The sequence below is a fragment of the Dermacentor silvarum genome, chromosome 4 (assembly GCF_013339745.2).
Source record: "Dermacentor silvarum isolate Dsil-2018 chromosome 4, BIME_Dsil_1.4, whole genome shotgun sequence".
Taxonomy (NCBI): domain Eukaryota; kingdom Metazoa; phylum Arthropoda; class Arachnida; order Ixodida; family Ixodidae; genus Dermacentor; species Dermacentor silvarum.
In genome coordinates, this window is record NC_051157.2 from 144,865,607 (window position 1) to 144,886,383 (window position 20,777).

At 47.4% G+C, this 20,777-nt stretch overlaps 1 protein-coding gene across 3 annotated transcripts in view; it reads right to left on the minus strand.

Annotated features, from left to right (window-relative positions):
- Window positions 1–20,777, minus strand: part of LOC125944803 (uncharacterized) — a 204,956-nt gene that overhangs the window by 119,003 nt on the left and 65,176 nt on the right. For all 3 annotated transcript variants that reach the window (XR_007466510.1, XM_049666164.1, XM_049666163.1), the window contains one exon: window positions 13,128–13,274. Coding sequence is in view for 2 of the 3 variants with exons in the window: in XM_049666164.1 (XP_049522121.1) it covers window positions 13,128–13,274 (147 nt within the window). In the remaining variant the exon portion in view is untranslated. The remainder of the gene's footprint in view (window positions 1–13,127; window positions 13,275–20,777) is intronic.

The following is a 20,777-nucleotide window of genomic DNA, read 5'->3' on the forward strand; positions in this document are numbered from 1 at the left end:
TGCCGGCGGAGAGCGGGTACTTTTTTTCGCATTTCCGGCGATAGCGGTTACGTTTGGGGGCGGCGGTGGCATCATCGCGACCAGAAACGGCTATTGGAATGAGCGCATAACAGTTTACGCAGTAAAAGGTCACAGGCAGCACACGCAGCACAGTCAAAGCTCAAGTCAAAGCTTGGTGGACCAGCTCAAGAGTAGCTCCAATTTCGGCACCACGCACAAAAGGGTCTTCGCGGCAAAGTCCTTGTTCTGACGAGAGCGATCTAAACTGTCCGCCAGGCGTCGAGGGCGAGCTGCGGCTTGTAATGCTCTCTGCACAGCAGTCTGCTGAGCCCGATGATGCCTGGTTGTAGCCGCGCACGTTGCTCTAAGATTCGCTTCTTCAGCAGCGGCTCGTAGCTTCCGAGGAGATGCCATAACGTGTACTGAAGAGGTACGCAGAATACGTGGCGACATCTCACATCCATTGACCCGTGGTACGGTACGTTGTTGTTGTTGATGATGATGACCATGATTGTTTATGGGAATCTTCAAAATGGGCCGGTGACAAATAGTCACCTAGCCTGCTCAAGTAAACCAGGTCCAGTTACACGCAACATGCAACTGCTATATGCAACTTACATGTCGGGCACGCTGCATTTGCAGGCACATTAACTAGATGGCGCCACCATACTAGCGGAGGCTCGGAATCGCGTTAGATTGCGCGCCTTCTCTGAATTGCATCTCGTCTTCTGCGCCTGCGCGCCTGCCTAGGGCGCGTTTACAAACGGCAGCGACCCCTTGGACACGGAAAACTTCCGACATCAAAGATTCCGTGACGCATACAACCATGTGTTCTGTAAGTTCATGTTGCACAGCAATCATTATCAAACGGCGCATGTCACGATACCCCTCCAAAGGTTTCTACCGCACAGAGGCGCAAAACGCCTCTTGCAACGAGCATACTGTCATGACGTCATAACCGCCGCTCCCTCCTAGCACTCTTTCCCTGAGCATACGTGCAGTTTTCAATCAACACCGCGACTTTTCAAAACGAAACCCGCCCATGCTAGGGGCTGCAATCCCACTCGTTCTCCCTTCCACTTCAGCTTCGCTATTAGGGTTCGTGGAACGTTCCATCAGACAGCTTTAGCATAGCGTTCACGGTCCGCTTTGCTCAGACCGTCGTGTCCTAACGATTCGCGCACAGCCCCTCAGCGGAACGCTAGCGAGAACGCTAATGAGCGAGCGCACAACGCTCATATCGACAGTGGACGCAGAACGCTGCCCACGCTTCGCTACGAAGCCATTTGAGCAGAGCGTTAGGGTGCGTCCACTCAGTAGGTTGCTCAGTAGGTTGACTGTCCGCAATCATCTCTCTACAGGGAGAATTTCGTCTTACTTCGGTTATACTTGAAGGATTCGAAAGACATTTGCAGCGGGATATTCGTGCGACGTTGCCAGGTTCAGTTTATACATTAGACTAATCCATAAGAAGGGGGACGTTAAAGAACTGAAGAATTATAGACCCATTAGCTTGCTTTCAGTATTATATAAAATATTCACCAAGATAATTTCCACTAGAATCAGGGCAATACTTGACTTCAGCCAACCAAAAGAACAGGCTGGCTTCAGGAAGGGATATTACTACGATGGATCATATCCATGTCATAAATCAGGTAATCGAGAAATCTGCGGAGTACAATCAACCTCTCTACATGGCTTTCATAGATTATGAAAAGGCATTTGATTCAGTAGAGACACCAGCAGTCATAGAGGCATTGCGTAATCAAGGAGTACAGGAGGCATACGTGAATATCTTAGCAAACATCTACAAGGATTCCACAGCTACCTTGGTTCTCCACAAGAAAAGTAGAAAGTTACCTATCAAGAAACGGGTCAGGCAAGGAGACACAATCTCTCCAATGCTATTCACTACATGCTTAGAAGAAGTATTCAAGCTTTTAGACTGGGAAGGCTTAGGGGTGAGGATCAACGGCGAATATCTCAGCAACCTTCGGTTTGCAGATGACATTGTCCTATTCAGCAACAATGGAGACGAATTACAACAAATGATTGAGGACCTTAATCGAGAAAGTGTAAGAATTGGGTTGAAGATGAATATGCAGAAGACAAAGATAATGTTCAATAGCCTGGCAAGGCAACAAGAATTCAGGATCGCCAGTCAGCCTCTAGAGTCTGTAAAGGAGTACGTTTATCTAGGTCAATTACTCACAGGGGACCCTGATCACGAGAAGAAATTTACAGAAGAATAAAATTGGGTTGGAGTGCATACGGCAGGCATTACCAAATCCTGACTGGCAGCTTACCACTGTCATTGAAAAGAAAAGTGTACAATCATTGCATTCTACCGGTGCTAACATATGGGGCAGAAACTTGGAGGTTAACAAAGAAGCTCGAGAACAAGTTAAGGACCGCACAAAGAGCGATGGAACGAAAAACCTTAGGACTAACGTTAAGAGACAGGAAGAGAGCGGTGTGGATCAGAGAACAAACGGGGATAGCCGATATTCTAGTTGACATTAAGTGGAAGAAATGGAGCTGGGCAGGACATGTAATGCGTAGGATGGGTAGCCGGTGGACCGTTAGGGTTACAGAATGGATACCAAGAGAAGGGAAGCGCAGTCGAGGTCGGCAGAAAACCAGATGGGATGATGAAGTTAGGACATTTGCAGGCGCAAGTTGGAATAGGCTCCGTACAGTGAACAGAGGGGGCTACAACCGAATACGGCAAAACGCCGTGCAGCGCCAATGGTGGTAGGAATGTGAAACACTGAGCCGGCCGCTCCGACCCCCGCGGCAGCAACTGAACGTGTTTCAATGCACGCGTGACGTTCAAAATGTCGCGTGTGTTGTTTTGCGGCTTTAAGCCGATAAGCTGTATGGAAAATTACTTTCGTGCGCCTATACTCGACAAAGGAGACAAGCTGTATGTGGCGGGCCACGTTTACGACGTGAAGGAGACCGACGGCGCCGTCGGTCGCTCTCAGCAAGGGAACCAATTTTACGACGTTTCCTTGCAGGTAGGGAGAACATGCATGCATTTTTATATCAGCAAGTGGTTTTGACGCATAAGCGGAAGCGCACACGCTACCACGACTTATTGGAGGAAAATCTGCGGTGCAAGTTAAACGAAGACGAACAACACACAAACAGGACGGGAGCTTGCGATGCATTGCAACTAGCTCAAACCAAGATTATGCCACCGCGACGTTTTTTGAAAGAGAACAGTCCCACATAGACATTCGGTGATTAGACGTCGTTTTTGCTACGTTGCGGGGGCGTGGTCACAGAAATGTCCAACTGCAGCTCTGCTATTTACAGTATTTTGTTCATTTCGTGGCCGACGTGCGCAGAAACGCATTTTTGCAAATATATGAATGAAGCGTTTCTAGGTGTTGATGTTTTCTTTATTGGCTACTCCGCCGTTCACGAAGTGTTTGGAGCAGATCCTGCTCGTCTGCTTCAGCATCCACGGCGAGCCGCCATTCTCGCCGAAGAAAAGGAGCATGATTGCGAATACTACGCAGTTCATACTGACGACACAGTGCCCTATGCATGCGGCCACAAGCAATAGCGCACATGCAGTAACCGAATGACTTCTTCACGAGACGGTAAACGAGGTAAACAGGCCACAAAGCGCTGACGAGAGAGAGCAGTCTCACGGCAGGCGCCACTTGGTGAAGGCATTTGAAGTTTAGATGTTACACGCATCATCACTACCCCCCAAATCAACGCAAACCGAGTTTACTTTCTTGGCTGAAAGTATCACAAAAAACGCAATTTAACAATTAATTACCGGACTGCAAGCATGCAAGCTAATCAACAAGGATTCGCATGCAGCCTACAAGAGCATTTGAGACGCAAATTTGCGCGTAAGATTTCGCGCTACGCAGGCTTGCTGTGCGAAACGCGCTCGATACACTTCCAACCGCGCTAAACACACAAATACAGTTGCAGAACCTCAAGCAGCTAGACCTGGCTAGACCTTAAAGCATATAGTTACATTGACACTAGGAAAAGGCTGTTTTCACAATTACTTAACTCTTCAAACAGCAACAATCCATCTTTTTCGTCGTTCTTGCTCCCACGGGCGACCAGGAAATGGTACAATTTCACGCCAGGCTGGCCTTCGTGGCTGTGGCAGTTTTTTCCGCAGCAGTACCGGCACTTGTTCCTCTTCCTTTTCCGTACGCTTTCAGTCGATGGATTTGAATTAGTCGAGCTGAAGGATTACATTCTCTCAACGCCAGAAAAGACCGAACAGCACCATCGACGCCGCGCCTAAGAATACCCCCACGCGCTTTGGCCGTCTCATTATTGTTGGCGGCGCTGCGACAGATGGCGCAGCAATCGCAGCAAACTTCACTGTGCGGAGCCTATACGCTAGCGCAAGACAGGGGTAATTGGAGATCGCAGGGAGAGGCCTTCGTTCTGCAGTGGACATAAAAATAAGCTAATGATGATGATGATTCGTGCGACGACGGTCTTTAATTATCGAGGCCATGCTTTAATTACAAAATGTTTGTCTCACGCTTAGGCTTGCATGATATGCGTCTATATCATGACTTACATACGCGATGGTTTCAAAATGTGGTTTCATGAGGAATTCCTAATTCAGATGCAATGAAAAAATTCATTTGAGCTTTATTCTGCAAGAGGGCACAAGTACAAGCGTACATATTTTTGATACGCGCTTTCATAACGACGCGAACGGCGTCTCAATAATATTATTGCAAAAAAATGAGCCGAATGAATTTTGATAATCTGACATAAATAATTGACTTTGATAAGGTTACAGATTAGGTGAAATAAGTTCGGATTTAGGCAAACATGAAATCGGGCCGGTCTTCTTTTTGTCTCTGTTCCGTTCAAGTTACTTTCATCACTAAATGCACCCATCACCCGAATGACTCACTTTAACGTGGTAGCGTGAAGGGCCCTGTGCCGCAAAAAAATCCTCCGTCGGCGTGGATGTCGGCGTCCTTGGCGGATAAAATCATCGCGAACCACCCCGACCGCGCAGGCCCTCCGTGTTGCGCAAGGTGTTAGCGAACAAAAAATGAATTTCTCACAGTGAAATATGTCAGAAAATTGTAAAGTATGACTTAACCACAACCTACAGACATGGTGGCGTGGGACTATTATTTGAATGTACGAGAAAACATGAATCTGTTACGAGGAACCTCAAACACAAACCCCTTTTGCCAGCATTTCTACTATACCAACAGCCGCGCGCTCGGGCATGCTACTTGACAAAATCATATCCAGATGGCGCTGCCATCCTCGGCAGGTCAAATTGGAACTTGGCCTGCCTAATGCGTTATGGACAAGCGCCGGCGTGGGGCAATAGCAAATAATTATTAAAATAATAAAAAAAGGTCGTAGGGCCTTTTAATATCAGACCACTTATATTGCCCCTGAAAAAAGTCTTCCAAGCAATGCATTTCTGTTGAAAAGGGAAGCTGTCTTTAAATGGATCGGTGTAAGCTTGGTCTTTGTAAGCTGTCTTTCCCACGTTCTATTTTACAGTGAAGCCTACTCAAAGAAAAATACAATGCGAACGGGGCCCGATAACGTTGTCGCGTTTCACTCTTAAAGGTGAAGTTTAAGCGTCCTCCAATTTTTATTGACTATGTCTCATTATTCCCCCTTTGGGTACACCGTCATACTGCGTACTGTATTTATTATTAGAAAAATACAGAAACAGCGCGACACAGGACGAGAGAAAAGCACAAGACAGAGCGCTGACTAATAACTAAATCCTTTGTTTGCAGAAGCGTCATATAAAGACATCATTGAAGCTGACACAAAAGAAAGAAAACAAGGATAAGCGTTAGCCACGGAGCTAATCCAGTTCTCTTGTTGACAGCGTGAGGGACGCAGAACTGACGCATGCGTCGCCCCTTGTGAATATCCAATATTTCTCGAAGATTTCACGCGCGCTGTTCACTACATCTTCGAATTACTTTGCACTTATCGAAGATCGGGCTGCATCCAGCCACACCTGTTACAGTGGGTCGCCAGACGAAGGTAAGGGTCACCTTTTAGTGGAGCGGCATGCTCACTCAGGCGATCGTTAATGCATCTCCCCTTTTGCCCGATATAGCAACGGTTACTTGTGAGCGCGATTCTTTAAACGACCTGCGTTGTGCATTCAATGAACTTGAGAGCATACTTCTTAGAGCAGTCTTTTCGCGCGACAGTATCCGCCCTGTTGACTAGTTTGCAAAACCCGCTCAGTTTGTTAGAGGCACTGTACACAACCCTGCCTTTGCCGCAATTTTGATAATGTTATGGGATACACAGTGCACATATATAATGAGAGCAAACCGAAATTTCGAAGGATGTGACTGCATAGTTTGTTTTCCGGCATTCTTTACCTCTTGGACCAGGTCACCAGCAACGCTGCACAACACGCTGGTCGAGTAGCCTGCTAATTTTAGTCGGTTAATCTGTGCTGAAAAGCTCTCTTCCACACAGTGATCGCACGAAAACGTGAGAGCGGCTCGCAAACATGCCTTAGCGATGCTTCGTTTTACGAGTTTGGGGTGTGCGGATGGAAACCAGAAAAGCTCTTTCTTTGAGAGAGGTGAGTAGGTCCAGCACACGTGACGAGGCTTAAAGACAATTTCAGTGTCTAATACCTTACACGGCCATAAACTCACTCCTCCGTTGTGAATACAAAATCCTTCGTTATTTCACTGAGGGAATCTACAATTGTCTTGGAGGTTAACTCCGCGTCACAAGGGTCAACTGAACAAAATACTAAAAAAATCGTCAACAAAGCGGAATATTCTTATGGTTGTCTGCTGTAGGCGAGCGAGTAAACCCCTATCATGGCGTGCCAACAAAATATCGCTGCGGACATTCGCACCACAAGCATTTTGAAAGCTAACTACACTGTGCTTTTCGATGCGATGAGCAAGTTCCTCTAGAATCAAGTTACTTGGTAACGAATAGTAGAAATCTTTTACATCACTAGATATAGCGCGGCAGTCCGGTGGGCACTCACTCTGCAAGATAGTAGACACTTCATGTGGTTTCCGAATGAGGAAAGGGCCATCCACTTCCAGATTTCCCAGGAATTTTTGCAGGAAGGCACCTAAGAGTCACTGACAGGTTCCCCGCTCCGACACAATCACACGGAAAGGGGTTTCCACCTTATGTGTTTTTACCGAGAAAAACACAGTGATGCGCCCTTTGAAGTCGTCACAGAAGATGCCAGCTTAGTCAGGCCCGATGACTCGCACAATTTGGTCGCTTCAGCCTTCACCTTTGCTGGCTTTACCCCGCACGCGTCCCTGAAGTGGCAGCTCAGGGCTTGCTCAGCCTGAGATAGTAGGTCGCTGCAGGGACGACCACCAATCCACCTTGTCCGGATTGAGCAGCTTCAGGTTCTCGTTCCGGAGTAAGGAGATAACACAGGCTGCCTTGTCGCGTTCCTTGTGTCCATTGAGTCCTTTGCCCTGTGTAATACACCCCTAAAAACTTGGTGGGTTGTGCAAACTAGTCAACAGGGTGGAGACTGTCGCGCGAAAAAAGTGCTCTCAGAAGCATGCTCGCAAGTTCATTGAATACCAACGCAGGTCTTTATAGAATCCCGCTGACATACGTATAACCTTTGCTATATCGGAAAACGGGGAGATGTATTAACGATCGTTTGCGCGAGCATGCCGCTTTCCTAAAAGGTAATTCTTACAGTCATCTGGCGAGCCACTGTAACAGGTACGGTTGCAGCCCGATCTTCGATATGTACAAAGTAATTCGAAGATATAGTGAACAGCGCGCACGTGAAATCTTCGAGAAATGTTGCATATTCACAAATGGCGACGCATGCGTCAGTTATGCGTACCTCACGCTGTGAACAAGAGAACTGGATTGTCTCCGTGGCAAACGCTTATCGTTCTTTTCTTTCTTTTGTGTGACCTTCAATGATGTCGTTATATGCCACTTGTGGAAACAAAGCATTTGGTTGTTAGCCAGCGCTCTGTGCTGTGCTATTTGCTCGTCCCGTTGATGATGATGTGTGGTGTTTTATGGCGCAAGGGCCAGTTATGGCCAAAGAGCGCCATGCCAGTGTTTGTGAGTGTGCAGTGGAGCGATGAATTCTGAGAAGTAGATGAAGTGTGGCTGTAAAGGGGCCTAAAAATAATCGCTGTAAAATGCGTAAAATATACATGCACTAAAATCATGGCAATGACTAATGAGGTGTACTATGAAATGAAGAATGCAGTGACAAAGAATGACACGATATTTAAAATATTTAAGATGTAGTAGTTGGAAAGAAGCACTACTGCCTAAACAGAGCCCTTGAATCACAAGGGCCTGGAGGCATGTGCTTATACAAAACTACCATCACAGCGGCATCCTCTGGAGAGAGGATGCGCTATGAATTTGTTGGGCTTACAATATGCAGTACCACGTCATTTAAGAAAGCGAGGACTGCTTTAGTGCTAAACAGTGGTTCCTCACCAAGAAACATACTGGGATGCAGAGGGACATGATAGCGGTAAGCTAAAGGGAAATGTTTTTTTCTATCTGCTTCGGCATCCCGACACTCCAGGAGAACGTGGAGGACGGTTAGCCTCTTACCACATCTACCACAGGTTGGTGGTTCATCCCCGGTTAACAAAAAACTATGGGTGCCAAATGTATGACCTATTCTGAGACGACAGAATAGGACATCAGTTCGTCGTGTTTTCGTTACGGGGGGCCAGAAACCTAACTGTGGCTTAATCAAGTGAAGCTTATTATTTGTTTGTGCATCCCACAGACGTTGCCAATGGCTTCGCAATTTCTTACGGAAGAAATGTTTCAAATCTGTTGCAGAAACAGCAGCTGAAGGATTAGTAGCGTGCGATGTTATTGACGTAGCCATTCGGTCAGCTAGCACATTACCCTCAATGCTTCTATGGCCAGGCACCCAGCATATAATGATATGCTGGTTAGATACATATGCTCTACACAGTACGGAATAGAGCTCAATGAGTGTAGGATTTTTCTGTTTACAGGGTGATTTTAAAGCGTTTACGACACTTAGAGAGTCTGTAAATATGATTGATTTTTGAAGTTTAGATTTCCTTATATGCCTCACAGCTGACAATAAAGCATAGGCCTCAGCCGTAAAGATACTTGCTTCCGGGTGGAGTACACCGGATTCCGAGAAGGATGGGCCGACGGCTGCATACGACACCCCGTCACGTGACTTAGAAGCGTCTGTATAAAACTCTGTGCATGTGTACTTGGACTGGAGTTCAAGGAAATGCATTTTGATATGTGCCTCTGGTGCGTGCTTAGTGACCTCCACGAATGATGTGTCACACTCTATGAGCTGCCACTGCCACGGCGGTAACAGTTTCGCTGGAGCCATAAGACAGTGTTCAAGCAACGGAACACCCATTTCCTCACTAAGATTCCGCACACGCAAAGAGAACGGTTTTCTCGATGCCGGTCGATTTTGAAAGAGTGTGGCAGTGGTCATGTCGTTTATGGTTGAATAAGAGGGATGTTCAATGTTCGCGTGTACTCTAAGAAAATATGTAAAACTATTGTATGAACGCTGCAGATGAAGTGACCACTGATTCGACTCTACGTAGAGGCTGTGGATCGGACTTGTTCGGAAAGCACCGGTCGCGAGGCGGATGCCCAGATGGTGAACGGGGTCTAGAATTTTTAATGCACTTGGCGTTGCGGAATTATAAATTATAGCCCCGTAATCAAGGCGTGATCGGACAAGACTGTTGTACAAGTTCAGTAGGCATTTTCGGTCACTACCCCATGTTGCGCGCGACAAAATTTTTAAAAGGTTCATCGTCTTCAGACACCTTGCCTTCAAATATTTAAGGTGGGGGATAAAGGTGAGCTTTGAGTCTAGAATTATTCCCAGGAATTTATGTTCACTGCTCACGGATAGTTCCTCTTTATTAATCGTGAGATTTGGCACTGGTGACATGCCTCTTTTGTTTGAGAAAAGTATGCACGTACTTTTCTTTGCATTTATTTTAAATCCATTTACATCAGCCCATTTAGACAGTTTGTTTAATCCAAGCTGTACCTGCCGTTCGCAGATAGCAATGTTGCATGATTTGAAACCTATCTGTACATCATCGACATACACAGAATAAAACATGCTGCGTGGAATAACTGTATACAGGGAGTTCATTTTTACAATAAAGAGCGTGCAACTAAGCACACCCCCTTGTGGCACGCCAGCCTCCTGGGTGAATGTTCTAGATAAAACATTGCCCACTCTTACGCGAAACGTCCGGTTAGACAAGTAGCTTTCGACTGTGTTTAACATATTTCCACGGACCCCCATCGCGGAAAGATCTCGCAGAATCCCGAAGCGCCATGTCGTGTCATACGCTTTCTCTAGATCTAGAAAGACCGAAAGTAAAAACTGTTTGTGTATAAACGCATCTCTGATGTTTGCCTCGATGCGAACAAGGTGGTCTATTGTTGACCTACCTTCTCGGAAGCCACACTGGAAGGGGTCTAGTATTTTGTCACTTTCTAGGAAACAGATTAGGCGCCGGTTTATCATTTTTTCATACAACTTGCACAGGCAGCTTGTTAGCGCTATTGGCCTGTAGCTGCTAGCTAAAGACGGGTCCTTGCCTTGTTTAAGAATCGGGATGACTATGGCTTCTTTCCACAAAGAAGGAATATATCCAGCCGCCCACATGGCATTAAAGAGAGAGAGGAGTGTTGTCAGTGTTTCGGGGTGTAAGTACCTAATCATTTCGTAGATGATACGGTCGCCACCTGGCGCTGAGTTGTTGCAACAAGCGAGAGATGCTTTAAGTTCGGCTAAGCTGAATGGTCGGTTGTAAGCCTCATTTGATGAACCTTTGCGATTAAGGGGCTGCCGCTCTTCGCGTTCTTTGAACTTCAGGAAAGATTGTGTATAGTGCGATTCACTCGATACATATTCGAAGTGTTTGCCTAGAGTATCCGCCTGGTCTTCCAGGCTATCACCTTGGCTATTTACTAAGGGTAGGGGATGTGACTCCCGACCTATTAATTTATTCACCCTATTCCAGACTTTCGTTTCATCTGTATACGAGTTTATGCTGGAGATGTACTTTTCCCAGCTCTCTCTTTTAGCACGTCTGCGCGTTCTCCTGCCCTGCGATTTTGCTTGTTTAAAATTAATCAAGTTTTCGGCTGTTGGAGAGTTGCGAAACAATCCCCAGGCCTTGTTTTGCTTTTTACGTGCTTTTTGGGATTCCTCGTTCCACCAAGGCAGGCGACGCTTATTAGCTAGTCCATTAGTTTGTTGTATGCACCTTTCTGCAGCGTCAGTGATAAAACGTGTTATATACGCCACAGCATCGTCTATGTTAAGAGACGCAATGTCATCCCGGCCTAAATATGTTATTTCTTTAAAAAGTTGCCAGTTAGCAGAGTTAACCTTCCATCGGGGAACATGTGGCGAGCAACCATCTTGTTTTGTTAAGCTTAGTATAATTGGAAAGTGGTCGCTCCCAAAGGGGTTCTTCAGAACGGACCACTGCAGGTACGGAATTAGTGTACTCGACACGATACTCAAATCTATGGAGGAGTATGAATTATGCGCCACGCTGTAGTACGTTGGCTCTTTCTTATTAAGTAAACATGCTCCCGAGGAAAAAAGGAAGTTTTCAATTAGGCGACCTCTTCCATCACAACGCGTGTCTCCCCACAAGGTGTTATGTGCATTGAAATCTCCGAGAACTATGTATGGCTCCGGAAGCTCATTTATGTAGTTTTGAAATTCCGTTTTATTAAGTGGATAGCTGGGAGGGATGTATATGGAACTAATAGTGATTAGCTTGTCAAACAACACCCCTCGGACAGCAACTGCCTCTAGGGGCGTACGAAGTTTTAATTCCCGGCAGGCAATACCTCTATCGACTACAATAGCCACACCACCGGAAGACACGACTGTGTCATCGCGGTCTTTACGAAAAATGGCGTATTGCTTGCTCGTCCCGTGTCGTGCTGTTTCTGTATTTTTCTAATGTTGAACCAACGGGCCCTTTGAACACGCTGTTAACCTGCATTTATTATTTTGCAACATCATGTCTACTCTTGAACTTATGCAGAGAATTGCAGTAGGCTAATTTCCGCTTATGTGAAGTAGCAATACGTAGCCATGAATATTTCCTGTGCGCAGTTAAAGTGAACGTATAGCAGCCTCCATCTTACGTGCAGCTCAGAATATGTTACCAGGCGTCGCTAAAGCTCCTTCATTGCGTCTACGAGGACAGTGTGCAAGCGCTCTATGCGACGTCCCTCAGTCATGGTTGCAAAAAAAAAAAAATGGGGGGGGGGGGGATGTCTTTGCCGTCGCAGCATGCTCCGGTTAGTCGCTGTTGCGACAGGTGATCCGCTGTATTTGAGGAACATGCCGCCTACCCGCTCCCTTCTTTTCAGGACGAGTGGTGCCTGGCGCCACTGTCGTTTTTGTCATGCGCGCGGTGGCCTTCTTACCGCTGCTACTGTCAACAATGTCTCGGTCAAGCCATTCTATATGTCAAATGTTCAGAACCGCTCGTTGGTCACTGCCCCTTTGGACGCGGCAATCACTTAACTAAGGGCCACTGGTTCTTTATAAACAAATCATCTCGGTAGATTGCCTGCAATTTGAATTCAATTCAGTGGTTTTACGTTATACAGTACCACGACATGATAAGGAGGCACAACGTAGAGGGGGACGTTATATTCCTTTATTTGTCTATCTCTATCTATGTTGTTATAATATGTTGTTAAATAAACAACCCTTAACTAGAGGCACTAAGGTTAAATTTACTATTCAATTCAAACTATGAAGCACATCGTTAGGCTACGTGCTTTGCAATATGTAATTGCAATGACACACTGTGTCATTGATATTCGCGTTAACGTCGACATTAATCGTTAGGAGGGTTGTGCCTGATATTTATAGCTGTTGTTTTCTTTCTAAGCAGAAAATGGGAATATTTTGGAGTTCCCTTATTTCAGAAGAACTTGGACGGAGGAAAATGAACTTCTACATTCAGTAAACAAAAAAGTGCCGCAATGATCCTAGGGCAGGTTGTTGTAGAATGACTCTACAATGCAGCATAGTGCAATTAGGTACGAAAAGCTTCTTTTCTCATACTTACAATCACAGCTTGCTTGTAAGAAACACGTCGTGATTTTATACCAGAGTGTTCCCCAGTGAATGTGGAATTCATACATTTGATCATCGAGCCAAAACTAAGCTCACATGACATTCCAAATAGATATAAGGTGGCATTGGATTCAAATATCTGCATCAGCCAAAAACGTGCACTTAAAGTAAACATTGATAATTATATCGCATTTTTTCAAAACCTTCCCCAAAGAAATCATGGCAAGTATATATATATATATATATATATATATATATATATATATATATATATGTGTGTTTGTGTGTGTGTGTGTGTGAGAACAATGCTGATTTATTGCGATTCGTAGTCTTTGTGGACTGCACCTAGATTACGATATGTATGCTTGTCCACGCCTTATTTATTTCATGCTGGCTTTGGTCCCTCGGTAGTCCATAGATCATCCGGTTGTTGTGATGAGCGAAAAGGGTTCAAAACCGTTCGTTGGGTCAGCTAGAGTCACTGGAAATGTGCCGCCCTTCAATGGTTCTCTTTCACGCAAAGTTCGCCCACTGGGTATCTGAAACTGGGTACGTGCCCCTGTTCAATGTGCCTCTTCGACGTGAACTTGGGACTGTGGGTGTATGGAATTGGCTAGGTTAAGCTGTTCGACGAACTTTTCTTGCGCCAAAATGGGTCATTGATTATGTGTTACTGGGCACATGTGCCGAGCTTAAATCGATCTACCTGTGTGACGCGAATTGGGGTCCGTGGCCATGTGTCATAGGGCATTGCCGCGATTCGTGAGTTCTGATATAAAACATAGAACTGCCAATTACGGACCCATCATGCAATGGACTGCTTTCCACAATTAAGTCACCAATAATTTCGAAAGGCTAGATGTGTCGCTATTGTTCGCACACTAACTCCGCAATAAGGTGGCAAAATTATTTCTGCTGGATTGCATCCGACAGCTTGTCCTTTTTTCTTCCTTTCACTTTTTAAAAATATTTCTGCATAAATGTGTCTTCTGTTCTTTGTTATCAACAAAGACACATTGATTTGCATTACCACGAAGTGATAGTAATGCAAACTTCGTCAGTTGCCGGTCTCCTAATGAAACGAAATGCATTCTTTTCAAAAATTACGCGTGACCAACAAACTAAAAAATGGGACAGCGCCGGTCTGATACGAGCACAACTGCACCAATAAAATATTCTATTTCTCTAGATATTACCGCGATGACGATGTGCAGTGTTGTGTTACAAAGCACCAACCAATATCATACTGACCTAATGTGAGTACAGAGTGACCTGGTGTGAGGTGTACTAGTTTCGGACTAGTACTGACAAAATGTCATATATAACACTTTCGGACATCAAAAATGTCTATTTTATCTAAATATATGGCCTGAAAAAAACACCGTAAATATTACAAGGCGTTAATCTGAATTATAGAAATACGGTTAGCTTGTCGCCAAACGGACGATGTTTCTTTTCCCGACGAAATGACATATAATATTTTTAACAGCTGTCTTCTCGCCCCTGCATAATTGAACGACACGTGCACACTTTGCCAATGCACACAAATGCCAATTCAACAGGTGCACACTTTAAACGTGTGTTAATTTATGCACTAGCTATTACTCCTAATTGATTACAAATACCAGCTAATCAAGCGCATTGCCCCATAGGTGGGCAAATCAAAATAGCGGCGTTACACACCGCAGTTAGTGAACGCGGCACGTTCTTGCAAAGCTGAGAACCTGAGTGAAAGATTGCTGATTTCGCGTTACCCGTGCTTAAACGATGCTAACGACAAAAATAATTTCAGCTGTCTTAGTCATTTCTGCAAGATCCAAATTACTATGACTGTGATGAGAGCCTGGCTCCACCGTAAATTATGCAAGAACCATTGGTGACTGGCGATGTCAAGTTCACGCGCGAGTCTGCGGTAACGTGAAGCATTGTTATAGCGTCCGCTAATTAATTAGAAAACCGTGAGGGTACACACCACGAGATATGCAGAGCAAAGTAAGCACACTAAACCAAACGGAGCCCGAGAGATCACACTACACCTTGTCGGTGCCTCCAAAAACCAGGTAGGCGTATGTTTTCCCCAATGGTGCGGGCCAGGCAACTTCAACAGAATTGCTTGCCCTGTTACGAGCGAAGTTTACTCTATCTCAGATATATTTTTCAAGTAAAAGGGGAATTTAGTTCCTTTTTATGGCTGGTGTTTGTGTTGCCCAAGTTAACGGCTGATCTATGAAGTATTGTCGCAATAAGCAGTTCATGAAGGCCCTCAAAATGGTTTTCTGCCATGCTAATATGACACACTTCTGAACTAAACTACAGACGCATAGGACTAGGCGCTGGAATTTTTTGTCATAGTAAGCAGTACCTTATACCGACAGACGCGTACCTTACGCTTCACTTCTCATACCGGTTAAAAATATGGCGAGCTGCCAGCGAAAGGAAAGTTGTTTTATTTAGTGTGCCGTTATCGGGGAGGGGGGGCACTATATTGTGACGGGGATAAGAATAAGCAATACAAAAGGACAATGTATTCACGGAATATACATATACAGAGCGAAGCCGAGATGTCGGAACAACCCCACGAGCACTTCTTCGGTCGTCGTCTTCCTCCACTTGCTGGCGCCTTCTCCAATGTACGGGAATGGCTTGTAACATATTGTCACGAAGATAGCAATCGAGACCTTGGCAAAACGGTGTTCTTTTCAATGTAGGCTGACACTCGGAGAGCGCGCGTTTCAGAACACACTTCGTCGTTCTCGTTGCAGCGGCCGGCGGCCGCAGGTGCCAGCCTATCTCGCGTCATTTCTCCCTTTCCAAAAGCGACCGTCCCGGTCGGCTGGGTACAATAAAGTTCATAAGGGGGAAGAAAGCTCTAATGGCAAATGTGGTCACAGAAAACTAAGGATAACCACACAACACTGCGTAGGACGGCGAAGGGTTTGAAAGGTGCACTTCACTCGCGGGTGTAGTACGGCTTCATCCGTACTACGTGTACAACTTCGGGGCGGGGACGTCGACGGCTCAAGCGAGGATCAACACTTTGGGGCAGGATCTCGTAATTCACATCGCTAAGCCGGCGCACAACCTCGTATGGTCCTAAGTATCGTCGCAACAATTTCTCCGAGAGCCCACGGTGACGGACAGGTGTCCACACCCACACGTGGTCACCGGGGTTGTACTGGACATTCCGTCGGCTCTGGTTGTAACGACGGGCGTCGGTACTCTGCTGGCTACGGATGCGGTTCCGAGCAAGCTGGCGAGCTTCTGCTTTCTGGATAAAGTCATCAGCGCCCTCGCTTGTCGTGGTGCCGTCGTCTACTGGAAGCGTGGCGTCTAAAGGTGTCGTGACGCGACGTCCATAGACAAGTTCAAATGGGGTGAGCTGGGTGGTCTCCTGTACAGCTGTATTATAGGCAAATGTCACGTATGGCAAAATTTCGTCCCATGTCTTGTGCTCTACATCAACATACATCGAGAGCATATCGGCCAGTGTTCTGTTAAGGCGCTCTGTCAATCCGTTAGTTTGGGGGTGATAAGCCGTGGTTTTCCGATGGTTGCTGTGCGTCAACGTGACCACCTCTTGTATTAAATCAGCTGTAAATGCTGCACCGCGATCAGTAATGAGGACAGCGGATGCACCATGGCGCAGTACAATGTTGAGGAGGAAAAACTTGGCGACTTCAGCAGCAGTTGCCCGGGGTACAGCTTTGGTCCCGGCGTAACGGGTTAGGTAGTCGGTTGCGACAATGATCCATTTGTTTTCCGAAGATGACGTAGGGAATGGACCTAGGAGATCCATGCCCACTTGTTGGAACGGCGCTGGAGGTGGGTCCAGAGGTTGGAGGAGACCGGCGGGCTTGACGGGTGGTACTTTACGCCTCTGGCAGTCACGACAGGTTTTCACATAGTTCTGAACAGACGAAAATAGCCGTGGCGAGTAGTATCGCTGGCGTATGCGTGCTAGTGTTCTGGTGAAGCCTAAGTGTCCAGCACAGGGGTCGTCGTGACATGCCTGCAAAACTTCTTGGCGCAATGCCTTAGGGACGACGAGAAGGACCGTTTCCTGACTGTTTTCAAAGTTTTTCTTATAAAGGACATTGTTCCGCAGGCAGTACGATGTCAGTCCTCGTGACAGCGGTCGTGGGATAACAACGTCAGCTCCTTGAAGATACTGGATAAGAGCAAGCAGGTCTGTGTCCGCACGTTGTAGGTCAGCCATCCGCACCGTGTCAACGACACCAAGATACGGCAAATCTTGCTCCAAATTTGATGATGTCAGTGGAATCGGAGCACGTGACAGGCAGTCAGCGTCGCTGTGCTTTCGTCCAGATCGGTAGACGAAAGTTATGTCATACTCCTGTAGGCGGAGACTCCAACGAGTGAGGCGGCCTGATGGATCCCTGAGATTGGCAAGCCAACAAAGTGAATGGTGGTCGCTGACCGCTCGAAATGGCTGGCCATACAGGTAGGGTCGAAACTACTGATGGCCCAAACGACTGCCAAACACTCCTTTTCAGTGGTCGAGTAGTTAGCCTCTGCCTTTGTGAGACTACGGCTCGCGTAAGCGATTACACCTTCCGTACCGTCTAGCCACTGAACAAGAACGGCTCCGAGACCAATGTTGCTGGCGTCCGTGCGGATTTCAGTTTCAGCATCATCGTCAAAATGCGCGAGCACCGTAGCTTTTTGCAGTCGTTCGCGTAATTCTGTGAAAGCATGTTCTTGTTCTTCCGTCCACAGAAAAGGCACATCGTGGCGTGTTAATCTCGGCAAAGGCTCAGCTATTTTGGAGAAACTTTCAACGAAACGACGGTAGTAGGCGCCGAGTCCTAAAAACCTCTGAACAGCCTTCTTATCTGTAGGGCGAGGGAACTCAGCAACGGCAGCCAACTTCTCAGGGTCTGGCCGAACGCCCTGGGGGCTGACCACGTGTCCCAGAAACTTGAGTTCCTGAAAACCAAAGTGGCATTCTTCAGGCTTGATGGTGAGGTTTGCCATGCGGATAGCATCAAGAACGCTCTTCAGCCGAGCCAGGTGTTCATCGAACGTGTTTGAAAACACAACGACGTCGTCCAGGTAGACGAGGCATGTCTGCCACTTCAGTTCAGCGAGTACAGTGTCCATCATTCGCTGGAATGTGGCGGGAGCGGAACACAGGCCGAATGGGAGGACCTTAAATTCGTATAGCCCGTCAGGTGTCACGAATGCAGTTTTCTCGCGACTTCGATCTGCCAGTACCCTGACTTAAGATCTAACGAGGTAAAGAACTGGGCATGACATAGACGGCTCAAGGCGTCGTCAATCCTTGGCAGAGGGTAAACATCGCGCTTGGTGACTTTGTTAAGCCGTCTGTAGTCGACACAGAAGCGTAGTGTATTGTCCTTCTTTTTTACCAGAACAACGGGGACGCCCACGGGCTTGTCGAAGGCTGAATCACGTCATCGTCCAGCATTTCTATAATCTGGCGTTTAATCGCCTCTCTTTCCATTGGCGACACGCGATATGGATGCTGACGAACTGGGCGCGCCGATTCCTCTGTGAAAATACGGTGTTTCGAAACGGAGGTGCGCTGAACTTTAGATTCTGTAGAGAAGCAGCTAGAGAATTCGCTCACGAGGCCGAATAGTCGTTGCTTCTGTTGTTCCGACAAACCGGCGTTAATGTGAATGCGGCTGCAAAGCGTGGTAGCATCTGTCACGTCTGGGGAAGTCACCTCTAAAGTGCCGACGTCGGAGAAGTCCGCAATTTGGTTGAGGAAGGCGACAGCCGTGCCTTGAGGGACGTGCTGAAACTCGTTGCTGAAGATCGTCAGAAGAACTAGTGAGCGCTTGCTCTGCAACTGAACAAGGCCTCGAGCTATGGAAATATACCGTTCGAGCAGCAGCGGAATATTTGCCTCGGCAATGCCCTCACTGTCATCGAACGCGTCGCAGGTTACAAGGGTAAATACGCTGCTCCTCGGCGGTAACGTGACGTTGTCGTCGACGATGCGCAAGGCGTTGTCATGACTGTCGTACTTGTTGCTTGCTATGGCATGCGCTGTCGAAAACGTTACCCGCGACTCTTGCAAATTAATGATGGCTCCATTAGCCTGCAGGAGGTCCGTCCCAAGGATCAACTGTCGCGAACAACTCGGCAGGATAACGAAATGTCCGACGTACGTAAAGCCGCGAATATTCACTCGTGCTGTACACCTGCCCACGGGCTTTAAGAGGTGTCCTCCGGCAGTACGGACCTGCGACCCAGTCCACTGCGTGTAAACTTTTTTCAGTTTAGAGGCAAGTTCTCGGCTCATAACAGAGGTCTCCGCGCCAGTGTCGACTAAAGCTGTGACTTCTTCGTCGTCTATGCTGACTGGTATATCCGATGTTACGACGTTCCTTGGATCGCCTGAGTGCGTTTGAACGTCGGCCTGTTGTCGTCGCTGTCGTCGCTTGCGTCGTAATGGAGGATATTCGGTACATTCGGCGTCAGCGGCCTCACCTCCGGAGGTCGCTGAACTCAGTTTTCCCGGTTTGCATAGCTGGGCGAACGGTGCCTAGGGGCGTCTCGACGGAAGGCAGGACTTGGCGACCGGTATCGTGATGGAGCCGGTGACGACGAGCGAGGCTCGTGCCTTGGCTGTTCGAAGAAATTGGGACGACTCGCCAGGAAGCTCTCGATTTCCACCGGACGCTGACCAGGTCGTGGACGCGGCGCATTCGGAGAGAACCCACGGAGACCCACGTGTCGGTAGGGACACGTCCTGTAGATATGGCCGGCTTTGCCCCAATGAAAACAGAGCGGACTGTGGTCAGGAGCGCGCCAGACATCACTCTTTCTTGGCCTGGACTCGTTGATAAACGGCGCATTACGACGGCTGAACCCGACTTCTGTCTGTTCCGTGGTGCGCACGACGTTTGATGTATTATACAGCGACGGACGTCGTACGGCTTCCGCACATGTCATCCTAACTTGCTCCTGCGGCTGTGGTGCCCCGAAGCGTTCAGGAACTTGGAAGGCTTGCCTGATTTCGTCTCGCACCATCTCCGCCACAGAAAGTCGCGCGACCGGGGGCTCGACCGCCTGCATTTCTTGGAGTTCTTCTCTTATGACCGCTCTTATTAATTCTTTCAGGTCGCTGACGTCGCTTCCCAGTGTCACGTTAGGGACGCCGCTCGATATTGAAGTCACGTTTCCATTGCACTGCCTGGCGCGCTGTTGTAGCGCCCTTTCCATTGCAGTGGCTTCAGCGAGAAAGGCCGCAAGCGTAGTCGGTGGGTTGCGGATAAGGCTGGATTGTATCATTTACCCAGCACCTCCACCAGAAAATGCCACGAAGATAGCAATCGAGACCTTGGCAAAACGGTGTTCTTTTCAATGTAGGCTGACACTCGGAGAGCGCGCGTTTCAGAACACACTTCGTCGTTCTCGTTGCAGCGGCCGGCGGCCGCAGGTGCCAGCCTATCTCGCGTCAACATGACCCCCCCGCGGTGAGAGCGCCGTCTCGACGCTTAGGAAAGGGTAGGTTCGTTGTCGGAGAAGTAGGGCTTTAGACGGGCGACGTGAAGGATATCACTAGGAGGTACGGATGACGACGAGCTGTGTTCCACCGGAGTAATATTGTTACACTGCGCGGCGGAGCTGAAGAAGAGGAAATGAAAGG